At 36.9% G+C, this 19254-nt stretch overlaps 1 protein-coding gene across 1 annotated transcript in view; it reads left to right on the top strand.

Annotated features, from left to right (window-relative positions):
• Positions 1-19254, top strand: part of LOC139117655 (pneumococcal serine-rich repeat protein-like) — a 78008-nt gene that overhangs the window by 25996 nt on the left and 32758 nt on the right. Inside the window, exons 24-38 of the mRNA XM_070680896.1 lie at positions 13-156; positions 2565-2786; positions 6797-7129; positions 7978-8319; positions 8708-9037; positions 9916-9981; positions 12916-13131; positions 13916-14257; positions 14514-14858; positions 15121-15372; positions 15716-15952; positions 16395-16646; positions 17209-17455; positions 17904-18244; positions 18718-18969. Coding sequence (XP_070536997.1) covers positions 13-156; positions 2565-2786; positions 6797-7129; positions 7978-8319; positions 8708-9037; positions 9916-9981; positions 12916-13131; positions 13916-14257; positions 14514-14858; positions 15121-15372; positions 15716-15952; positions 16395-16646; positions 17209-17455; positions 17904-18244; positions 18718-18969 — 3921 coding nt within the window. The remainder of the gene's footprint in view (positions 1-12; positions 157-2564; positions 2787-6796; positions 7130-7977; positions 8320-8707; positions 9038-9915; positions 9982-12915; positions 13132-13915; positions 14258-14513; positions 14859-15120; positions 15373-15715; positions 15953-16394; positions 16647-17208; positions 17456-17903; positions 18245-18717; positions 18970-19254) is intronic.

Raw genomic sequence — 19254 nt, 5'->3', positions numbered from 1 at the left:
TGTTCCCTGCAGAGCCAGGCGCAAGCTCAGTGGATGAAAACACCAATATGCAGGCAACACGCCTACCACTCACAACGTTAACATCTACAGTATTGCCGAAGGAAACTGCCACATATACATCAGGGTACAGACAACGCAGTACAACTCCAAAAACAGGTACAAATTTTCAACTCAAAAGTAGGTACAAAACAAGATCACCTGTCGGCCTTATCTATTCTAATTACCTGCTGTTTGTCACAGTTTCACCACCTTTCAAGCATCCTTAAGTTCACTTGATGAAACCACACACCTTCCTGTAATGACTCGAACAGTATTTAAGCATGTATAGCATTCTCCTTTCTGCATGTATTCTTATCATATTTTTTTTTCAAAGTGTGCTAACCTTCTGTATCACTGAGATCCTACGAATGATTACTTGATCTAAGAGAGCAATTTTAGTTTCTGTTATTTTTCAATAATTACAATATGGTTTTGAGCCGCCTTCAATCTCTCACATCGAAATTTGAAACTGTACAACTAATACAACACAGAAGCAGGAAATTGAATCGACAACAGGTTTTAAGGTGTATTTATGAAAGTACTTTAGTGACACATCGGAAGCAGAAATATTCTTTGTAAAGCTACATCTAGTTTTCAATGGACAAAGACGTCTGGGCATCATTGTAAACGTCAATTCTTTTATACTTCTCACACTTATTTTTTAATGTAACACTTTGCTTGGTTAGAAATTCATTTTTGAGAACGATTGTACATATCACTCAAACTACTCACCTTCCTGTAACAATTCATGCGCTACCATCCAAGGAATCTCTGACACTCGCATCAAGCTATGGTGAGGAAATTACAACTGCATCATCATAGAATTGGCAACAAACGCAGGAAAGACTGCCAAAACTAGCAACACCATCGATGTCACCAACGAATAAGAAAGATAGGGAAACTAAATCAGATACTGGCTACTTATTTCTGTCGTTATATACTACATCACATACCAATGTGTAAATGTCTATAAAGTATTATTGGCACGGAAAACTTTTAATTTTCTCTCGCATTATTGAAGATCACTCTGTTGAAATGAGTTACGACTTTCAAGGTGTTCCCAAAAGATGCATTCCTGGTGAATAATCTGTAAAATAGTTCAGTTCAAACAACAGATGTAGCAAACGAGGGTATTTGTAACAAATCATACATTATTCGTGTGAGTGATTTTTGAGCCTTAATATCTTATGAGGGACCAATCCAACCGGGCTTGGGTCCTACTGTTTTTGCTAGGGTTCAATACTCTTCTTCTGCCACAAGTTCTTCTTCTTCTGAACTCAGAAGAAGCTCAACGTAAACTTCTCAAACTTCATTGCTAATTGTTACATATAAGTATTCGTGCATCTTGCTCTACAAATTGCGATTGGTCACATGACATAGCGGCCATATTGGATTTTTCGAAAATCTAAAAATGGCTTCTCCGGGTGACCTAGGGGTCTGGTCAATTTGAAATTTGGTGAATAGCAAGCATGTTGTCTGTTCTTTAAAATTTACTAGTAAAATCTTAAGCGGTCACGTGACCTTGGCCTCCATAATGGATTTTCCAAAAATTACAACGTAATCTTTAAAATGTTCTTCTCCAGAACCAAACTACCATTTGAACTGAAATTTTACTCGTATCATCTCTAATGCAAGCTTGCTCTTTCAAATTTGAGAAAGACATTTGGAGTGACGTGGTTCGGCGGCTTAATGGGATCATTTTAAAATTCAAATTTAATCTTTACAAATCATCTTTTTTAGAACAAACAATCCATTAAAACTGAAATTTTACTTGTAGTATCATCTTGTCTGTGAGTACTGTTATGTTTGCGAAAGGCATACGGATTATTATCATGCTTTGGCGGCCACATTGGTTTTGTGTAAAAACCTAAAATTATCAGGGAACAATATTTTAAAGTCTTCTACTCCAGAGCTAACACACAATTAACATCAAAAGTTTAGTCATATGATTTTTATTATGAGTACTCTCAAGTCGGCAAAAGCCATATTGATCTGTCACATGGTTTGGCGGTCATAATGGTTTTTGTAAAAATGCGAATTTAATCTTTAAAAATCTTCTTCTCGAGAACGAACGCACCATTTTACTTGAAATTGTACTCATATCATCTTCAGTGCAAGTACTTTGAAGTTTGCGAAAGACATCTGGATTTATCCCGTGGGTTGGCGACCACATTGGTTTTTATTAGAAATTCTAATTTAATCTTTTAAAATCTCCTTCTCCACAACCTACAGAAACTGATACTAAATCACTATATAAGAGGTAGTGTTGAACATCTGCGAACAGAACTTTGCAATACATGTTTTTTACTCTGCGTACATGCCTAATAAATATGCGGCTATGTGAAAATTTTGAAGGGGGTCGACTTGAAAAATTTTGATCATGTAGACGGGGTGACTTGAAAAAATCGAGGGTATTGAGGGGGGTTCTGAAAAACATAAGATTTCGATCGCGATTTCTCAACCGCCCCCAACCATTTTTGTGAACGCAGCCTAAAAGCTTTATAACTGGTGTAATATTCTTATAGTTGCAACACCTGCAGAGTCAGCAAGCAGTTCACAGCCTGGAAAGACTCAAAGTAGAACGACACAGCTACCTGCGACGAGTCTAGAAGTATCGTTTAAGGAAACCACGACGCATGTTACAGGACATGGTATAGAAAGTACAACAAGGAGTTCAACACCAGTTACTAGTTCTCAAATGAGCTCTGGTATGACTCACACAGCCATATCATCAATGAAACAAATAGGTGAGAAAGGATAGAGTAATTGCATTTTTCTTTTCCCAATGAGTTTGAAGTAGGAAGAATATTAACAACAAAAATGTTAAAGTTTAGTTGTTTTAACATCTAGCAATAGTAGTTGAAAGTTCTTCTGAACATTTATTTTATAAGATCAGAAAATTGATGTGCTTATAAGTCGATTCATTTTAATGTTAATTCATCGGCAGAGTCATCAGTAAGCTCGCATGTTACGATTACTGAAGCACAAACAACGCACGTACCTGTGTCAACTCAAACTAAGCCGTCCAAGACACCTATAGCACCTGTTTCAAATGATCACTCGGGAAGTGCAACTGCGCGATTAACAAAAGAACTCATAAGCTCTGACAAAATTTCCCAGGCAGGCACGTCAACGCTGAAGAAAACAGGTAAGAATAATCACAGAGAATCATTAGAAGGTGTTGCTCTATATTTGCCTGATTGGTTATTTGCTAACGACATATATCTTCATATGATTTAAATGTAATGAAAATAATTTTATAATTTTTTTAAAAGTTGAATAAACACCTTTCCAACGTAAGCTACAAATTTTTTACGAGATGAAATATTTCAAAATCGCTCAAAAATTGCCCTTCAGAATAATCAGCAAGCCCACTCTGTTTGGTGTCCCCATGTGTATTTCTACACTTATGTCACCTGCAAAGAAACCGGTTAACGTACGACATACAACGGTGCAGACTCAAACACTGTAAAGAGAATTGTATGTGGGTTGCTAATTTTATGTTTAACCCATGAAAATTTAATCAAAGGTAACACTTGTGGACTCTCAAAGGCTTGGTATAAGCTTGAAATAGAATCAGCCTATTGACCACTGTAACTATTTACAAACAGCTTTCAAAGGTTTGTCATGGCATCACGTTAAAACCGTATTAATTGCCAGATTTTTCTGTCCCTGTGTTTTGGATTTCGACAAACATATATTGTCGTTTTATTTGCATGCACCATTTGCCATTGGTATGATATAATATACCGGAAAACATTCTTACACAGGTCAAAATGTCTTTCTCATAGACGGTAGCAAGCAATCATGTCATTAAGGGTGTGCGCTCATTCGTTTTAAAGTGCAATTTTATACTGTCAAATTTGCTGGCATTGCTCTCGCCATAAAATAAAACAAAGATCTGCCAGAAGCCTGCAATAGACTCGAGCAAACACTGTACAATATTATGTGGGAGACTCAAGTTGGGCCCGTCATGTCACATAAATTGTGCATTTGTCTATTAAATACTGTAATTGCGTTCATTATTAAAACACATTTCAAGATATGATAGCATAAACATCATTTACCGTGGTTTGCTTTGAAGCATTGACATTACGCGAAGTAGAAATATTGTTTAAATTGAGGTGTTGCTATCACTGTCATGTGTAATTATCACCTGAGAGAGATCAACTGTGCCAAAAGTTGAAACATTGTTTTGCAGCAGGTCAGATGTAGTCAAAACAACTACACCTGAAAGCAAGTGATAAGACTTGGACAGTGCTTGGACATATATGGTAGTGTTGTTCAGACTTCGTCTGACCGTCTGCAAGACAATGTTTCAACTTTAGCAGAGTTGATGTTTTATGATCGACTCATGTTACCGCGTAGCTGTTAATTGCACCCGACAGTGTTGGCAACACCTCAATTTAGACAGTCTTGTTCGTCTAATGCCAATGCTTCAAAGCAAACCAATTTAAAAAGATATTGGCAATGTGTGATAGCGTAATTATTATAGTTGCCATAATTATTCACAAAACGAAACCAAAAGGTTATAATATTCAGTGACCGTCGGTAATTGTTATTATGGAAGCTGGACAAAAAGATTAAATTTTATGCCACAGTATGTACTAATAATTTCAATGTCAAAATCTACACAGGAAGCTATCGATACGCTGTCCTTGGCGGCATCTAAGTAACTCCTCGAATTGTAGAGTTCTGTATTCTCACTCACTCACATGGACAAGGACAAGATCGTTTAACTTCCCGAACCATATTACCATTCGAGTACAACAGAAATATATTAGGTAAAACTACTCACATGAACATAAATCTCCAAAATAATATTTCGATATTTTATGACCACATGAAAGGCTAAAATCATTTCATTTCTGAGAAAACTTCTATGCACACTTTCTTATAGGCAAGTATTCACTACAAAGCTCCTCAATCCAGCCTTTATAGTTAAATAGTCATCCTACGAATAGTCATCGTACTATGAACGAAAACGTTGGTGGCTAATGCCAGCTCGCTAAGAAGTTTGCCTATACACTAAGCATTATCTTTGAAATGCGTCAGGTATAGGAGTGGACAAATTCATGTTGAAAGCAAGCGATTGTAAAAGACAATCAAGGTAATTTCTTCCATGTCCTTGGAGAGATTCTAAAGTGAGTGAGAACTTGAAATTCTGCCAATTCACTGCGCTTGTGTGTGCTTTCCGCAAATTCCTCGTGTGCGCAGGTAAAAAGTGCACTCTCAAATAATCGCATGAAAGTGCAAAGACACGTTGACTACAAAACGATTCGCAAAGCCTCTGCTTAGTAGTGGAAGAGCACGCTTTATTCAAGTCGGTTGTTTAAGTCTGGTAAGTACTCATTTTGTTGTTATTTTGCAAAATTTGAAAACGCTTTCCGCTCATTAACGTCTCATAAAATCAGTGTTTTAGATGTGCAACATTGAAGTGTGAGATGCATCTTCACAGACAGATTCATGTCTTCTTTTATTTGCAATGAAGAATTTAACTCAATATGCATGTCTATGTATTCAATTGTCTTACCGATGATCGAATTGACCATATAAAAACATAATTTGTTTCAAAGCATGGACTATGCATTAATCTTCCATCATAGCTGACAATATAATGCTAAAATGCAATGACAGCAGAATGCCGGCTTCCAATTGCAAGCAAGAACTATAAAAGAAAATGAAAACGCCCTGTATCACGGGTCCCAATATTGGTACATGACAAAATTTTGGGCAACTTGACAATTAAGAATTGTTGTGAGGGCAGGTACTAATTATTCGAAATTTGCTGCAATAAGAGATATCCTTGCAATCATCTGTTTTACTATCATTGATATCCGTTGTTTACTCCGCCCCTTTACGTTCATTAGCCAGCCACAACTCTTGTAGCGCTACATATAATCGACAGCAAAATGCTCTCATTTTAACATTCAGTGTCGAAAACAATTATACCTATGGTAGTTTTTTACCTCTTTTCTTGGTACGATAGTTTCGGCCCGAGTTGGTTCGGGCGTAGTTTTGGTTCTGACCGTTTTCGCTTATCAAATGGTATGAAATAAAATATGAATGAAATAAATCATCGCAGTAGCATCCTTAGATCCTATCAAGATAATAGAACTTTCCCCTTGCAAATGCCTAAAAATTGATCACGAGGTAAATTTGCGCTAATTACTGCTATGGGTGCAATTTTGTTACACCACAGGAACATATTCAATTTGATGCAATATACCACACACTATTATGCGGTTTTTACGAAAGTAGGTCTTGGACCAGCTCAAATTGTCTCGGCTTGTAGATAGAGGTGAAACTAACTAGTCTCCTAACACTAAGCCAACAAATATGGCATGATGACAGTCAGTTGCACTGCAAATTAAATTACACGGGATATTTTGTTGGTTTCGGGAAAACAAGCAGAACAACCAACAAGACTTAATGAAGTAGTCGTCGAAGGGAAACTCGGGGAGTCGTGGCATTGTTATTGAGCATTGGAGCACATTTTTGATAATTTAATACTTTTAGCATTCTTTGTGGACTTTTGTCTGCTCCGTCGCTGTAAATTACAGTTCTGCTTGTCGATTTTCCCACGAAAGAACAAAGTTGCGCAAAGTATAATGTCCGGCAACAGGTGAATAAGAAATCGGAAACATACCTCAAAAGAACGAATCTATGCTATCAAAAACCTTACGCAGTTTCACTGACGTTCTTGTAAATCAGGCAGGATTAAGCTGTTATTTCATTATATTTTCCCTGAACACAGGAATAGTAACGACATCAGAAACAACTGATTCATATAAAAGTACAACAAATACAGCGAAGCATCTCACCACGATCTTCGTCCAGAGATCTTCATCAACGTTCATAGACGACTTGAAGACGGAAAATACTCAACCATCATCATACACAAAAGAAACTCCAGTGTCTCAACCAGCCAAGCCTACGGACACAACAGATTCGAACTCAGTAACGCAGACTTCTCAGACATTGACTAAACCTTTACAAACTGTCAAATCCCTGTCTGAATCCCAAACAACATCATCCGTTCCGGTGGGAATGACATCAAGAATACCAGAAATAATTTCCCCGCACACGGGTATGATAGCTGATCTATTTTATATATTTCGATGGCCCAGCACAAGAGGAGCGTAACTCACGTTTTTGTCAAACTTGAGTTTTTGAAATATTTTTGGTCAGGAATGTGAAATGCATAATTTGTGAAACTTTTAGGTAAAATTGAGTTACAACCATTTTACACGAGAACGTCAGTGCGCAACGCCGTACTTACATCTGTTTCGCATGGGCAAAATGTGAAAACCTCTCATAATGAGGATGCTATTCATGAATATTTCATTAAAAATTAGAAAATAGACCTGTGCATAAAGGACGCAACATATGATGAGTTACACCCTATAGAGGACAAAACTCATGATGAGGTACTTCCAGACATAACCTTTTACCAATATACCATCAACTACAAACAAATTGAAATTTAGAATTAGAAACTTTTAAACCTGTATTCCCCTCTAACTCAGTTTGTTGAAAAAGTGAGTTACGCCCCTTTTGCATCGCGCCATCGATTTCAATTTCTAATTAATTAAATTAAAGTATACCAAATTCATAACATTTATTGTTTGCTTTCTTCAAACACTTGGTCTCAATGAGTCATGCCAATAAGAATAATTTTATTTCCATAAGGGGTGTAAACTTTGTAAATTTTTTAGCGCTCCTCGTCGACCTTTGCCTGTTTTTGATGACTGCTTGTTAATTTACACTAAAGAAGGGCAGAATTGCAGCTGAACGGCAAAGTTCCTCTGTAGGAAAATAGATATTTGAACAATACGTATATACACTGCTAAATGTCCATTTTTTACAACTTAGGGAAATTCAGTCATTAATATTTCAAGTGACACGATCTAAATCTTGCATTGTTCAAATTTCCAGTGCCTCCAGGACAAACAAAGACATCAGCAACGGCTGATTCAGATAAAAGTACAACCAGAACAGCAAAGCAACAAACTACAGCTGCAATCGGTAAATCTTCATCAACATCAAAAGATGATTTAGAGACGGAGAAAACACCATCATTACCTTACTCCATAGAAACTCCTGTGTCTCAACCAGGTAGTCTAACGGACATCGCAGCTTCCTCCCAAGAAACGCTGACCTCTCAGACATTGACAACACGTTTACCAACATTCACATCCCTCTCTGCATCCCAAACAGCATCATCTTTACCATCGGTAAAGACATCAAGAATACCAGAAACTATTTCCACGCACACAGGTATGATAGCTGCCTTATTGTAGAGCATTTGAATGGTTAATCAAGTATATACTATTGTACCAACTTCATATTAATTTATCATTTGATTTGTTCACTATCGCAGTTAAAATGAGTTATTTCTTACAAATTGAGGTTATATCCTAAAAGACGTATATTTTGTATATTTTTATGATACACAAAATGCTCGTCCTTTACTTTTGCCTGTGTTTGTCGCTCATCCATCATTGCCTGTCAAAGTACCCTCAACAACTAGGGAATTCCAGCTGGATGGCAAATTCATTCTATACCGGGGTAGATAAAACAACAAGTATGGACTGCGAAATGTCTGATTTTATAAAGTGTAGCCAATTTCAGTCATTTATATTGTTCTAATTTCCATTGCCATCAGGACAAACGAAGACATCGGCAACAGGCGATTCGAATAAAAGTACAACTAGAGCAGCAAAACATCCAATTACATCTGCCGTCGGTAAAATTTCATCAACATCAACGAACGGTTTGGAAACAGAGAAAACACAATCATCTCCCTACACATTAGAAACTTTGATGTCTCAACCAGCCAGTCCAACGGACATGACAGCTTCGTCCAAAGCAATGCAGACGTCTCAGACATGGACGACACCTTTGCAAACTGCCATATCCCTTCCTGTATCTCAAACATCATCTGTTCCATTGGAAATGACATCAAGAATACCAGAAACTGTTCCCCTTCACACAGGTATTTATGTGCTATATTCTTTATTTTTTACGTGGTCAATGACGACGTCTGTTATATTAAGCAGAGCATTGTACACATTTGACATTTTATGTTATGTATTTTTGTCATGTATGCATGCCTTACAAAATGGGGTATTTGTTCCTGTGACTTTGTGCAGTTTACAATTTTTAATAACAATCAAAAACTAGAACACCTATCATACCAGTGTGAGGAACACATGGTTCTAGTATGGTTGATGTCTTTCCTCTGGGACAGATGATATTTTTGGGATGCAGAGGTTGGTTAGTTATTTGGTAAAGGTGTTGTCAATGCCTGAGAATTCTCCATTGCTTGGAACGAATCTGTGTTGTTCACATACCTTGTTGTTTTAGATACAGGAGTTTCTATTGGGTAGGGTGATGAGTGTGCTTTCTCGCTTTCTGTAAATCGCCTCTTTATGTTGACTTGGATATCCCTAAGGCGGCTGTCGTAGGTTTCTTTGCACCTAATAGTTGTACTTTTTATCTGAAAAGCCTGTCTGTGATGTCGCTTTTTGTCCTGAAGGCACTGGTAATTTTAACAATATAAAATTGCAAAGTTGAATCTCACAAGGTTTTCAGTTGTGTCTATTATAATTCAAATCTGTTTGGATTAGTTGGGTTTATTGAAAGAGTATGTTTCGCCTTACACGTACACCTGGTTTCTTGTAGATGTGCACCAAGATGTGACGATTTCTCTCTCTATTGTACTCCAGTCCATGTCAAGTAAAAATTGATAGTAGAAAGAGAAAGCCGGAAGCTACATCCCTACACACAGATTGACATATGTTACATTCCAGATATTCGAATGTTAAAAGAAAATAATTGTACCAAGCAACACACTACTTTATTTTACTGTAGGGCTGCATTCACAAACAGCTCTGACGGGGGATAATTTACGGGAAGGGGGACTTGAAAATATGAATGGTATGTTGGGAGGACTTCAAAGAATTTGGGGACTTAGAAGGAGTACTCAACACAAAATCCTCTGATTGATATGAAATATGTGTTGGATTGTCAATTTACCGAGTATTTGCCAAACAGAATTTTGTTATTATAGCATTGGGGTAGAACAAGAAACCGCAGTCATTACACAGAACAAAACATACTTTTGCCAAAAGGTATACCCAATGTCCCTTTTATACAAATATGTTAATTTTATCTCGTTTTCCTGACAGGTGAGGGAAGTCATCCACTTTCCAAACATTTCTTATGTGATCGCAAAAGGGACAATAGCTGTAATGTTTACCTTCATTTACAGTTTTGCTTAAAATTGTACAGAGAGCACTTACTTATCAGAGCCGAAAAGTCAATATTTAACAACATTTAAATATATAGAGTTATAGATATAACAAGTTTTGACAGGGGGAATATTTAATGGTTTACCTGTAGACTATCATGAAAACTGAAATAATAACTTTGGGTAAAATTCCAATGTCATATTTGTTGTCCACATCTGAATTTTTAAATAACCTTTTTGAATCTGTACTTTTGTATCAATTGCCAAACACTTATAAAAGCACAGATTTAGTAATTATTGTCAAAACGTTATCTATAATTTCCTCATAGACTCCAATACAGTGAATCAACATTTTTGTTGAATTTTAAAAATCAAATTTCTTGTACACATATGCACTTTAACTAACTTTAAAATTTATTCTTATCAAGTGCAGTTATGTTTATTATCCAATGTCAATATATGCACAAATTTCTCAAGTTTTATATCGGGGAAAAATATTCTGTTTTGTCATGGACTCCAATATATAGTGCATGATCATATTCGGTGAAATTTCAAAATCAAATTTCTTGTACGCATATGCACTTGTAACCAACTTATTCTAATCAAGTACATATATATCAAATATCAAACGTCTATAAATACATGGATATTGCAAGTTTTATATTGGAAAACAAATAGTTCATAGCTTTCTCATAGACTACCATGTATAGTGAATCAATGTTATCGATGAAATCCAAAGACACATTTTTTGTACACATACGCAGTTTTTATCTGCCACTTTAAGCAAAGTACATTTACATGTATTATCAAACATATATAAATCTACACATATAGCTTCTTTTATTATGGGAAAAACGTCAGTAGATTGCCCAATAGACTCCCATGTATTACGGGTATTGATATTTTTGAACGAAGCACTTTTTCAGCCACATTTTGCCTTCCTTTGAGGGGGACTTCAAAAATTATAGCAAGTCAGAAGAGGGATTTGAATGCATTTTTATTTGTTAGAGGGTATTTGAAAAAAAATCTGAGAGCTTTTTTGGAATCCCATACATAGGTATTTGTGAATGCAGCCTAAGCAATGTGGTTGCAAAGGGCACGGGGCATGCTTGACAAATGTAATCAGTGTTAGCATTTATTGAATGTTTCTTATTTATTGAATGACTTGAAGCCGTAAGGTCACTTGGTTTTAATGACATTTGACAAGCATAAATTGTCTAAGTAGCGAAAATTGCTATACCATATGGAGGGATATAGCAGAAGTCAGGCGCATTAGTATGTCTAAATATCTACTTACAATAATGGATGTATATTTCATTTGCTTTCAATTACTTCATTACAATAAATATCTGCTTTCAGGACAACCAACGACGTCAGGAAAAACTGACTCCGTCCAAACCACAAAAAGTGCTGCGACGCTACCTACTACAGATATCGTTGGTAAATCATCATCAACATCAAAACACATATCAGAGACAGAGAAAATCACAGTCGTCCCAATACAAAGAAGAAAGTCCTGCGTCTCAACCCGTAAAGACCACAGACATCACAGATTCGTCCGAAGCAATGCAGGCTTCTCAGACATCGGCGACACCTTTACCAAGTGTTATATCAGTGTCTTCTTCCAAAACAGCATCATCTGTTCCTGTAGGCAAGACGTCGGTACTACAAACATCTATTTCTTCGCAAACTGGTATGATATGTTTACTATTCCCGATTACTGAATCTTAAATAAAAAAATACAATATGCACGAAAACCAAACCCACGTTTTTTGTATTATCATCAAACTCTTAGTTGTACTTAGATGTGCCTGATGAAAATTTACGGAATTCATTGTCTTATTTCGATATTTTAAATGCGTTTATAATTGATTATTTGTGTTGTGCGCATTTGCAGTATTTGAATCATTTCTTGTTAATTTACAAAAGCGAGAAAGCACTTCCTGAATGACAACAATCGGCACATCTGAGAAGGATACATCAGAAATGCGATGCAATTATCAGGCTAAAACTTTTCCTTTCAATAAACAAAACCTATCTAAATTGATTTAAATTCAATTTCGTTCATTGTTTAAGTGAAAGTATGATATCGTTCAAACTTTAAAAACACACTATATCAATGCAAAATAATCACAATCGTACCCATCCACAATCCAGTAACACTAGGTCAAAATTCGTAATATAAAGTCAATTCTAATAAACATAGACACAAAATAGCACAGAACAGACAATAAATCATCGATGCACACAACAAAGTCAAATTTATTAAAGACAGATATATGGACCAATGCACGCGTTTATATCACATGCGCTGTCTATGTCTTACGATGAAAGAAGGGATGCCTAATAAATTTGATTAGTGTTTGTGTTTATGTAGTTCTGTGTTTATAGTTGTGAATCGTCGCATCATGAATGAGTTGTAGTATTTAAATTACTGTGTTCATTGATGCATGGTAAAAATTTGATCGCTAAATGCCGAGAATGGTAGGATGCGAAGAGAACTCTAGATGAAATTAGAGCATATGCAGGTCTAAATGCCGACGTAGAATAGTACAGATCTATTGCAATAAGTTTCAATTACATTGTTGCGATGTAAATCTTGTAAACCCCATTCCCTTCAGCACAAATAACGACATCAGGGGCACCTGATAACGGTCAAATCAAAACAAGCACAGCAAAGCAGTCTACTACAGCTACTATTGGGAAATCCTCATCGACACCAAAAGAAGAGACAGAGGAAACACGATCATTTACAGAAACATCCGCCAGTACCATAGACATCACAGATTCTTCAAAATCAATACTCACTTCTCCGACATCGGTGCCACATTTACCAAGTATGACGTCTATTTCTGCTTCCCAAAGATCATCACCTTCTCCAATGGCAAAAACGTCGGGAATATCAAACACGACTACTCACACTGGTATGTTATGTGTAATATTACAGATATTTTAATGTTACGTCAAGAAACACAATGAACGAATCTCAAACATAGGTGTATTGTGTTGTCATGAAACCCTTGATTGCAATGGGGCGTGCCTGACAAATATTTAATGTAATTAATTATTTGCGTATTTTATCAGTTTTGAGTATAGACTTACCAACTTACACATAAGAGAAAACAAATGCTGAATGCTGAGAATGTCTACATCCAACGACAAAATATATCGAAAAATGGAATAAAAGTATAAGAAAACACATTTTTGTTCTCTGTTCAAGTGTAAAAGACATCTACAAAGCAAGAAACACCTAACCCACACACTGATAGGAAACAGTGATTTTGATATTAACATACGCTAACCCTTCACTCCTTTAACGGTTTATTTCGTATCATTGTGCATCTTTTAAGTAATAAATATTATATGATTGAATATAAAATTATTTCAAGTGCTGCTTGTATAACTACAGTGTAGGCGAATTGATCTATTGTTTGGTGTTCGGACGTTAATAAGAACACAGTGCCAGTTTATGCCCCCGGCTAAACACACTACACAAGAACTTCCCTGTCGCGAGAACTATAAATCGAAAATGGTAAAATAATACTAATCGTCGAAATAAAGAAAATCTACCCACATTTAAATGTAGATCAACAAATTCAATATATATATTCATATTTGTAGATCGATCAGAAAAGCAGTCGACACAAGCAACAATTGGTTCAGGTCGAAGCACAACAAGTGATGCAGGATCTCCTGTTACATCGTCTGTCGCAAAATTTTCATCAACACCAAAACCCGATTTAGAGACTAAGAAATCAGAATCACTGCCCTACAGAAAGGAAACGCCTGTATCTGAACTTGAAAAGGCCACAGACATCACAGATTCGTCCCAAGCAATTCAGACTTTCCAGACATCGGCTACACCTTTGGCAAGCGTGCCGTCTGTCTCTACTTTCAAACGATCATCACCTGTTGCAGTGGGAAAAACATCGGGAATACCAGAAACGACTACTGCTAACACTGGTATGTTATGTGTAATATTAACGATATCGCAGTCGTAAGTCAAGAAACAAGATGTACGAAATCCTAACAAGGCTAAATTTTATTGTCATCAAACTCTTGATTGCAAAACAATATGGTCGAAATTCAAAAAATCAACAAAATATTGAAAAAGGAATAAAAGTATAAGGACAAAACGTTTTTGTGGATAATAAAGCAAATCTTTACAAATTTAAACTAAGATAAACACAATGAAAGATATTCATCTTCACATTTTCAGATCGATCAGTTAAAAAAGAGACGACACCAGCAACAAGTGGTTTAGATCGAAGCACAACAAGCGCAGCAGAACATCCGAGCACATCCTCTATCGGGAAATCTTCATCAACGCCAAAAACTGATTTAGAGACGGAGAAAACAAAATCATTACCCTACACAAAGGAAACGCCTGTATCTAAACCCGCAAAGGCCACAGACATCACAGATTCGTCCCAAGCAATTCACACTTCTCAGACATCGGCTACACCTTTGCCAAGTGTGGCGCCTGTCTCTACTTCCCAAAGATCATCACCTGTTCCAGTGGGAAAAACCTCCGGAATACCAGAAACGACTTCTGCTCACACTGGTATGTCATATGTAATATTACAGATATTTTAATGTTACGTCAAGAAACACAATGCACGAATCCCTACCAAGACTAAATTCTATTGTCATCAAAACTCTTGATCGAAAAAGTGTCTAGTCGATATTCAAAAGCAACTGCTACAAAATATCGAAAATGGAAAAAAAAATATAAGGAGAAAACGTCATCGTCGATATTAAAGAAAATCTACACAGATTGACATTTAGATCAACACAATAAAAAATATTCATCTTCATATTTGCAGATCGATTAGGAAAAGAGACGACACCAGCAACAATTACTTTAGATCGAAGCACAACAAGCGCAGCAGAACATCCAATGACATCAGTTGTCGGGAAATCTTCATCCACGCCAAAAACTGATTTAGAGACTGAGAAAAAACAACCGTCATCCTACACTAAGGAAACAACTGTATCTAAACCCGCAAAGGCCACAGACATCAAAGATTCGTCCCAAGGAATTCAACCCTCTCTGACATCGGCGAAACATTTGCCAAGTGTGTCGTCTGGTTCTACTGCCCAAAAATCATCACCAGTTTCAGTTGGAAAAACGTCGGGAATTCCAGAAACCTACTTCTCGGCCCACCGGTATGTTATGTGTAATATTGCAGCTATTGAAACCTTAAAACAAGAAACACAATTCACGAAACTCTAAAAAGGCTAAATCTTTTTGTCATTAACTCTTGATTACAATAGTATATATTTGTTATTCGAAACCACAAAATATCGAAAATGGAATAAAATTATAAAGAGAAAAAATTTTACTCGATAATAAAGCATATCTACAGAGAGTTACATTATGGTCAACACAATAAAAAATATTCGTCTTCATATTTGCAGATCGATCAGGAAAAGAGTCGACACCTGCAACAATTGACTCAGATCGAAGTACAACAAGCGCAGCGGAACATCCAATAACACCCTCTGTCGGAAAATCTTCATCCACGCCAAAAACTGAAACACAACCGTCATATTACACAAAGGAAACGTCTGTATCTCAGTCCACGAAAGCCACAGATATCACAGATTTGTCCCAAGCAATGCAGACTTCCCAGACGTCGGAGACACCTTTGTCAGGTGTGACGTCTGTCTCTATTTCCCAAAGACCATCACCTGTTGCACAATCATTAACCTATACAGAGGAAACGCCTGTATCACAACCCGCAAAGGCTACAGACATCACAGATTTGTCAAAGGCAATGAAGACTTCTCCTGCCTCGGCCACGCCTTTGCCAAGCGTGTCGTCTGTCTTTTCTTCCAAAAAATCATCACCAGTTTCATTGGGAAAAACGTCGGGGATACAAAAAACGACATCTCCGCACACTGGTATGTTTTGTGTAATATTCCAGATATGTCGATCTTTAGTCAAAAACAAAATTTACTAAAACAAAACATCATTGATTTGTAAAAAAAAGTAAAAAAATATAAGGAGAAAACGTCTTTGTCGATATTAAAGAATATCTATACACATTTACATTAAGATCAACACAATCAGAAATATTAATCTTCATATTTGCAGATCGACCAAGAAAAGAGTCGACACCAGCAACAATTTACTTAGATCGAAGCACAACAAGCGCAGCGGACCATCCAATTACATCCTCTGTCGGGAAATCTTCATCCACGCCGAAAGCCGATTTAGAGACGGATAAAACAGAACTATCATCCTACACAAAGGAAACGCCTGTATCTCAACCAGCAAAGGCCACAGACATCACAGATTCGTCCCAAGCAATTCAAACTTCCCAGACATCGATGACACCTTTGTCAGGTGTGACGCCTGCCTCTAATTCCCAAAGATTATCACCTTTTCCAGTGGGAAAAACCTCCGGAATACCAGAAACTACTTCTGCTCGCACTGGTATGATATTTTAGACTAATATTCCAGATATTTTAATATTACGTGAACAAACACCATGCACACATATGTAATGAAATTGATGTTTACGTTGCATATACTGAAATAATACCGAAAAAGCAATATAATTATGAGGACAACACATTTTTGTTGTGTATTCTAGTCGGAAAGACATCTAGAAAGCAAGGAACAGCTCTCTCACACACTGGTACGAAAATGTGTCTTGATATTTTCATACGCTAATGTCACACATGATATTCCAGATAATTTAATATTAAGTCAAGAAACACAATGCAAGAAACCCTTACAAGGCTAAATTTTACAGTCATCAAACTCTTGATTTCAAATGTATATATTCTTGATGTTCAAAAGCAACAAAATATAAGGAGAAAACTTATGTGTTGATAATAAAGAAAATCTTCAGAGATTTACATTTAGATCAACACAATTAAAAATATTCATATAATATTTGCAGATCGATCAGGAAGAGAGTCGACACCAGCAACAATTGACTCAGATCGAAGTACAACAAGTGCAGCGGAACATCCAATAACACCCTCTGTCGGAAAATCTTCATCCACGCCAAAAACCGATTTAGAGACGGATAAAACACAACCGTCATCATTCACAAAGGAAACGCCTGTATCTCAGTCCACAAAAGCCACAGACATCACTGATTGGTCCCAAGCAATGCAGACTTCCCAGACATCAGAGACACCTTTGTCAGGTGTGACGCCTGCCTTTATTCCCAAAGACCATCACCTGTTTCACAATCATTAACCTATACAGAGGAAACGACTGTATCACAACCCGCAAAGGCCACAGATATCACAGATTTGTCAAAGGCAATGAAGACTTCTCCTGCCTCGGCCACGCCTTTGCCAAGCGTGTCGTCTGTTTTTTCTTCCAAAAAATCATCACCAGTTTCATTGGGAAAAACGTCGGGGATACAAGAAACGACATCTCCGCACACTGGTATGTTTTATGTAATATTCCAGATATGTCGATCTTTAGTCAAAAAACAAAATTTACTAAAACAAAACATAAGTTAATTTGTAAAAAAAGGTAGAAAAATATAAGGAGAAAACGTCTTTGTCGATATTGAAGAATATCTATACCCATTTACATTAAGATCAACACAATCAGAAATATTAATCTTCATATTTGCAGATCGACCGAGAAAGAGTCGACACCAGCAACAATTTACTTAGATCGAAGCACAATAAGCGCAGCGGAACGTCCAATTACATCCTCTGTCGGGAAATCTTCATCCACGCCGAAAGCCGATTTAGAGACGGATAAAACAGAACTATCATCCTACACAAAGGAAACGCCTGTATCTCAACCAGCAAAGGCCACAGACATCACAGATTCGTCCCAAGCAATTCAGACTTCCCAGACATCGGAGACACCTTTGTCAGGTGTGACGCCTGCCTCTACTTCCCAAAGACCATCACCTTTTCCAGTGGGAAAAACCTCCGGAATACCAGAAACTACTTCTGCTCGCACTGGTATGTTATTTTAGGCTAATATTCCAGATATTCTAATATTACGTGGACAAACACCATGCACAAATATGCAATGTAATTGATGTTTACGTTGCATATACCGAAATAATAGGGAAGAAGCAATACAATTATGAGGACAACACATTTTTGTTCTGTCTTCCAGTCGGAAAGACATCTAGAAAGCAAGAAACAGCTCACTCACACACTGGTACGAAAATATGTCTTCATATTTTCATACGCTAACGTCACACATAATATTCCAGATATTTTAATATTAAGTCAAGAAACACAATGCAAGATACCCTTAGAAGGCTAAATTTTACAGTCATCAAACCCTTGATTTCAAATATATATATTCTTGATGATCAAAAGCAACAAAATATAAGGTGGAAGCTTATATGTCGATAATAAAGGAAATCTTCAGAGATTTACATTTAGATCAACACAATCAAAAATATTCATCTTAATATTTGCAGATCGATCAGGAAAAGAGTCGACACCTGCAACAATTGACTCAGATCGAAGTACAACAAGCGCAGCGGAACATCCAATAACACCCTCTGTCGGAAAATCTTCATCCACGCCAAAAACCGATTTAGAGACGGATAAAACACAAGCGTCATCCTACACAAAGGAAACGCCTGTATCTCAACCCACAAAGGCCACAGACATCACAGATTTGTCCCAAGCAATTCAGACTTCCCAGACATCGGAGACACCTTTGTCAGGTGTGACGCCTGCCTCTACTTCCCAAAGACCATCACCTGTTTCACAATCATTAACCTATACAGAGGAAACGACTGTATCACAACCCGCAAAGGCCACAGATATCACAGATTTGTCAAAGGCAATGAAGACTTCTCCTGCCTCGGCCACGCCTTTGCCAAGCGTGTCGTCTGTTTTTTCTTCCAAAAAATCATCACCAGTTTCATTGGGAAAAACGTCGGGGATACAAGAAACGACATCTCCGCACAGTGGTATGTTTTATGTAATATTCCAGATATGTCGATCTT

Source organism: Ptychodera flava, chromosome 18 (genome assembly GCF_041260155.1).
Source record: "Ptychodera flava strain L36383 chromosome 18, AS_Pfla_20210202, whole genome shotgun sequence".
In the NCBI taxonomy this organism is placed as follows: domain Eukaryota; kingdom Metazoa; phylum Hemichordata; class Enteropneusta; family Ptychoderidae; genus Ptychodera; species Ptychodera flava.
The sequence above is the reverse complement of the archived record's forward strand: the minus strand, read 5'-3'. Positions and strand labels throughout refer to the sequence as shown.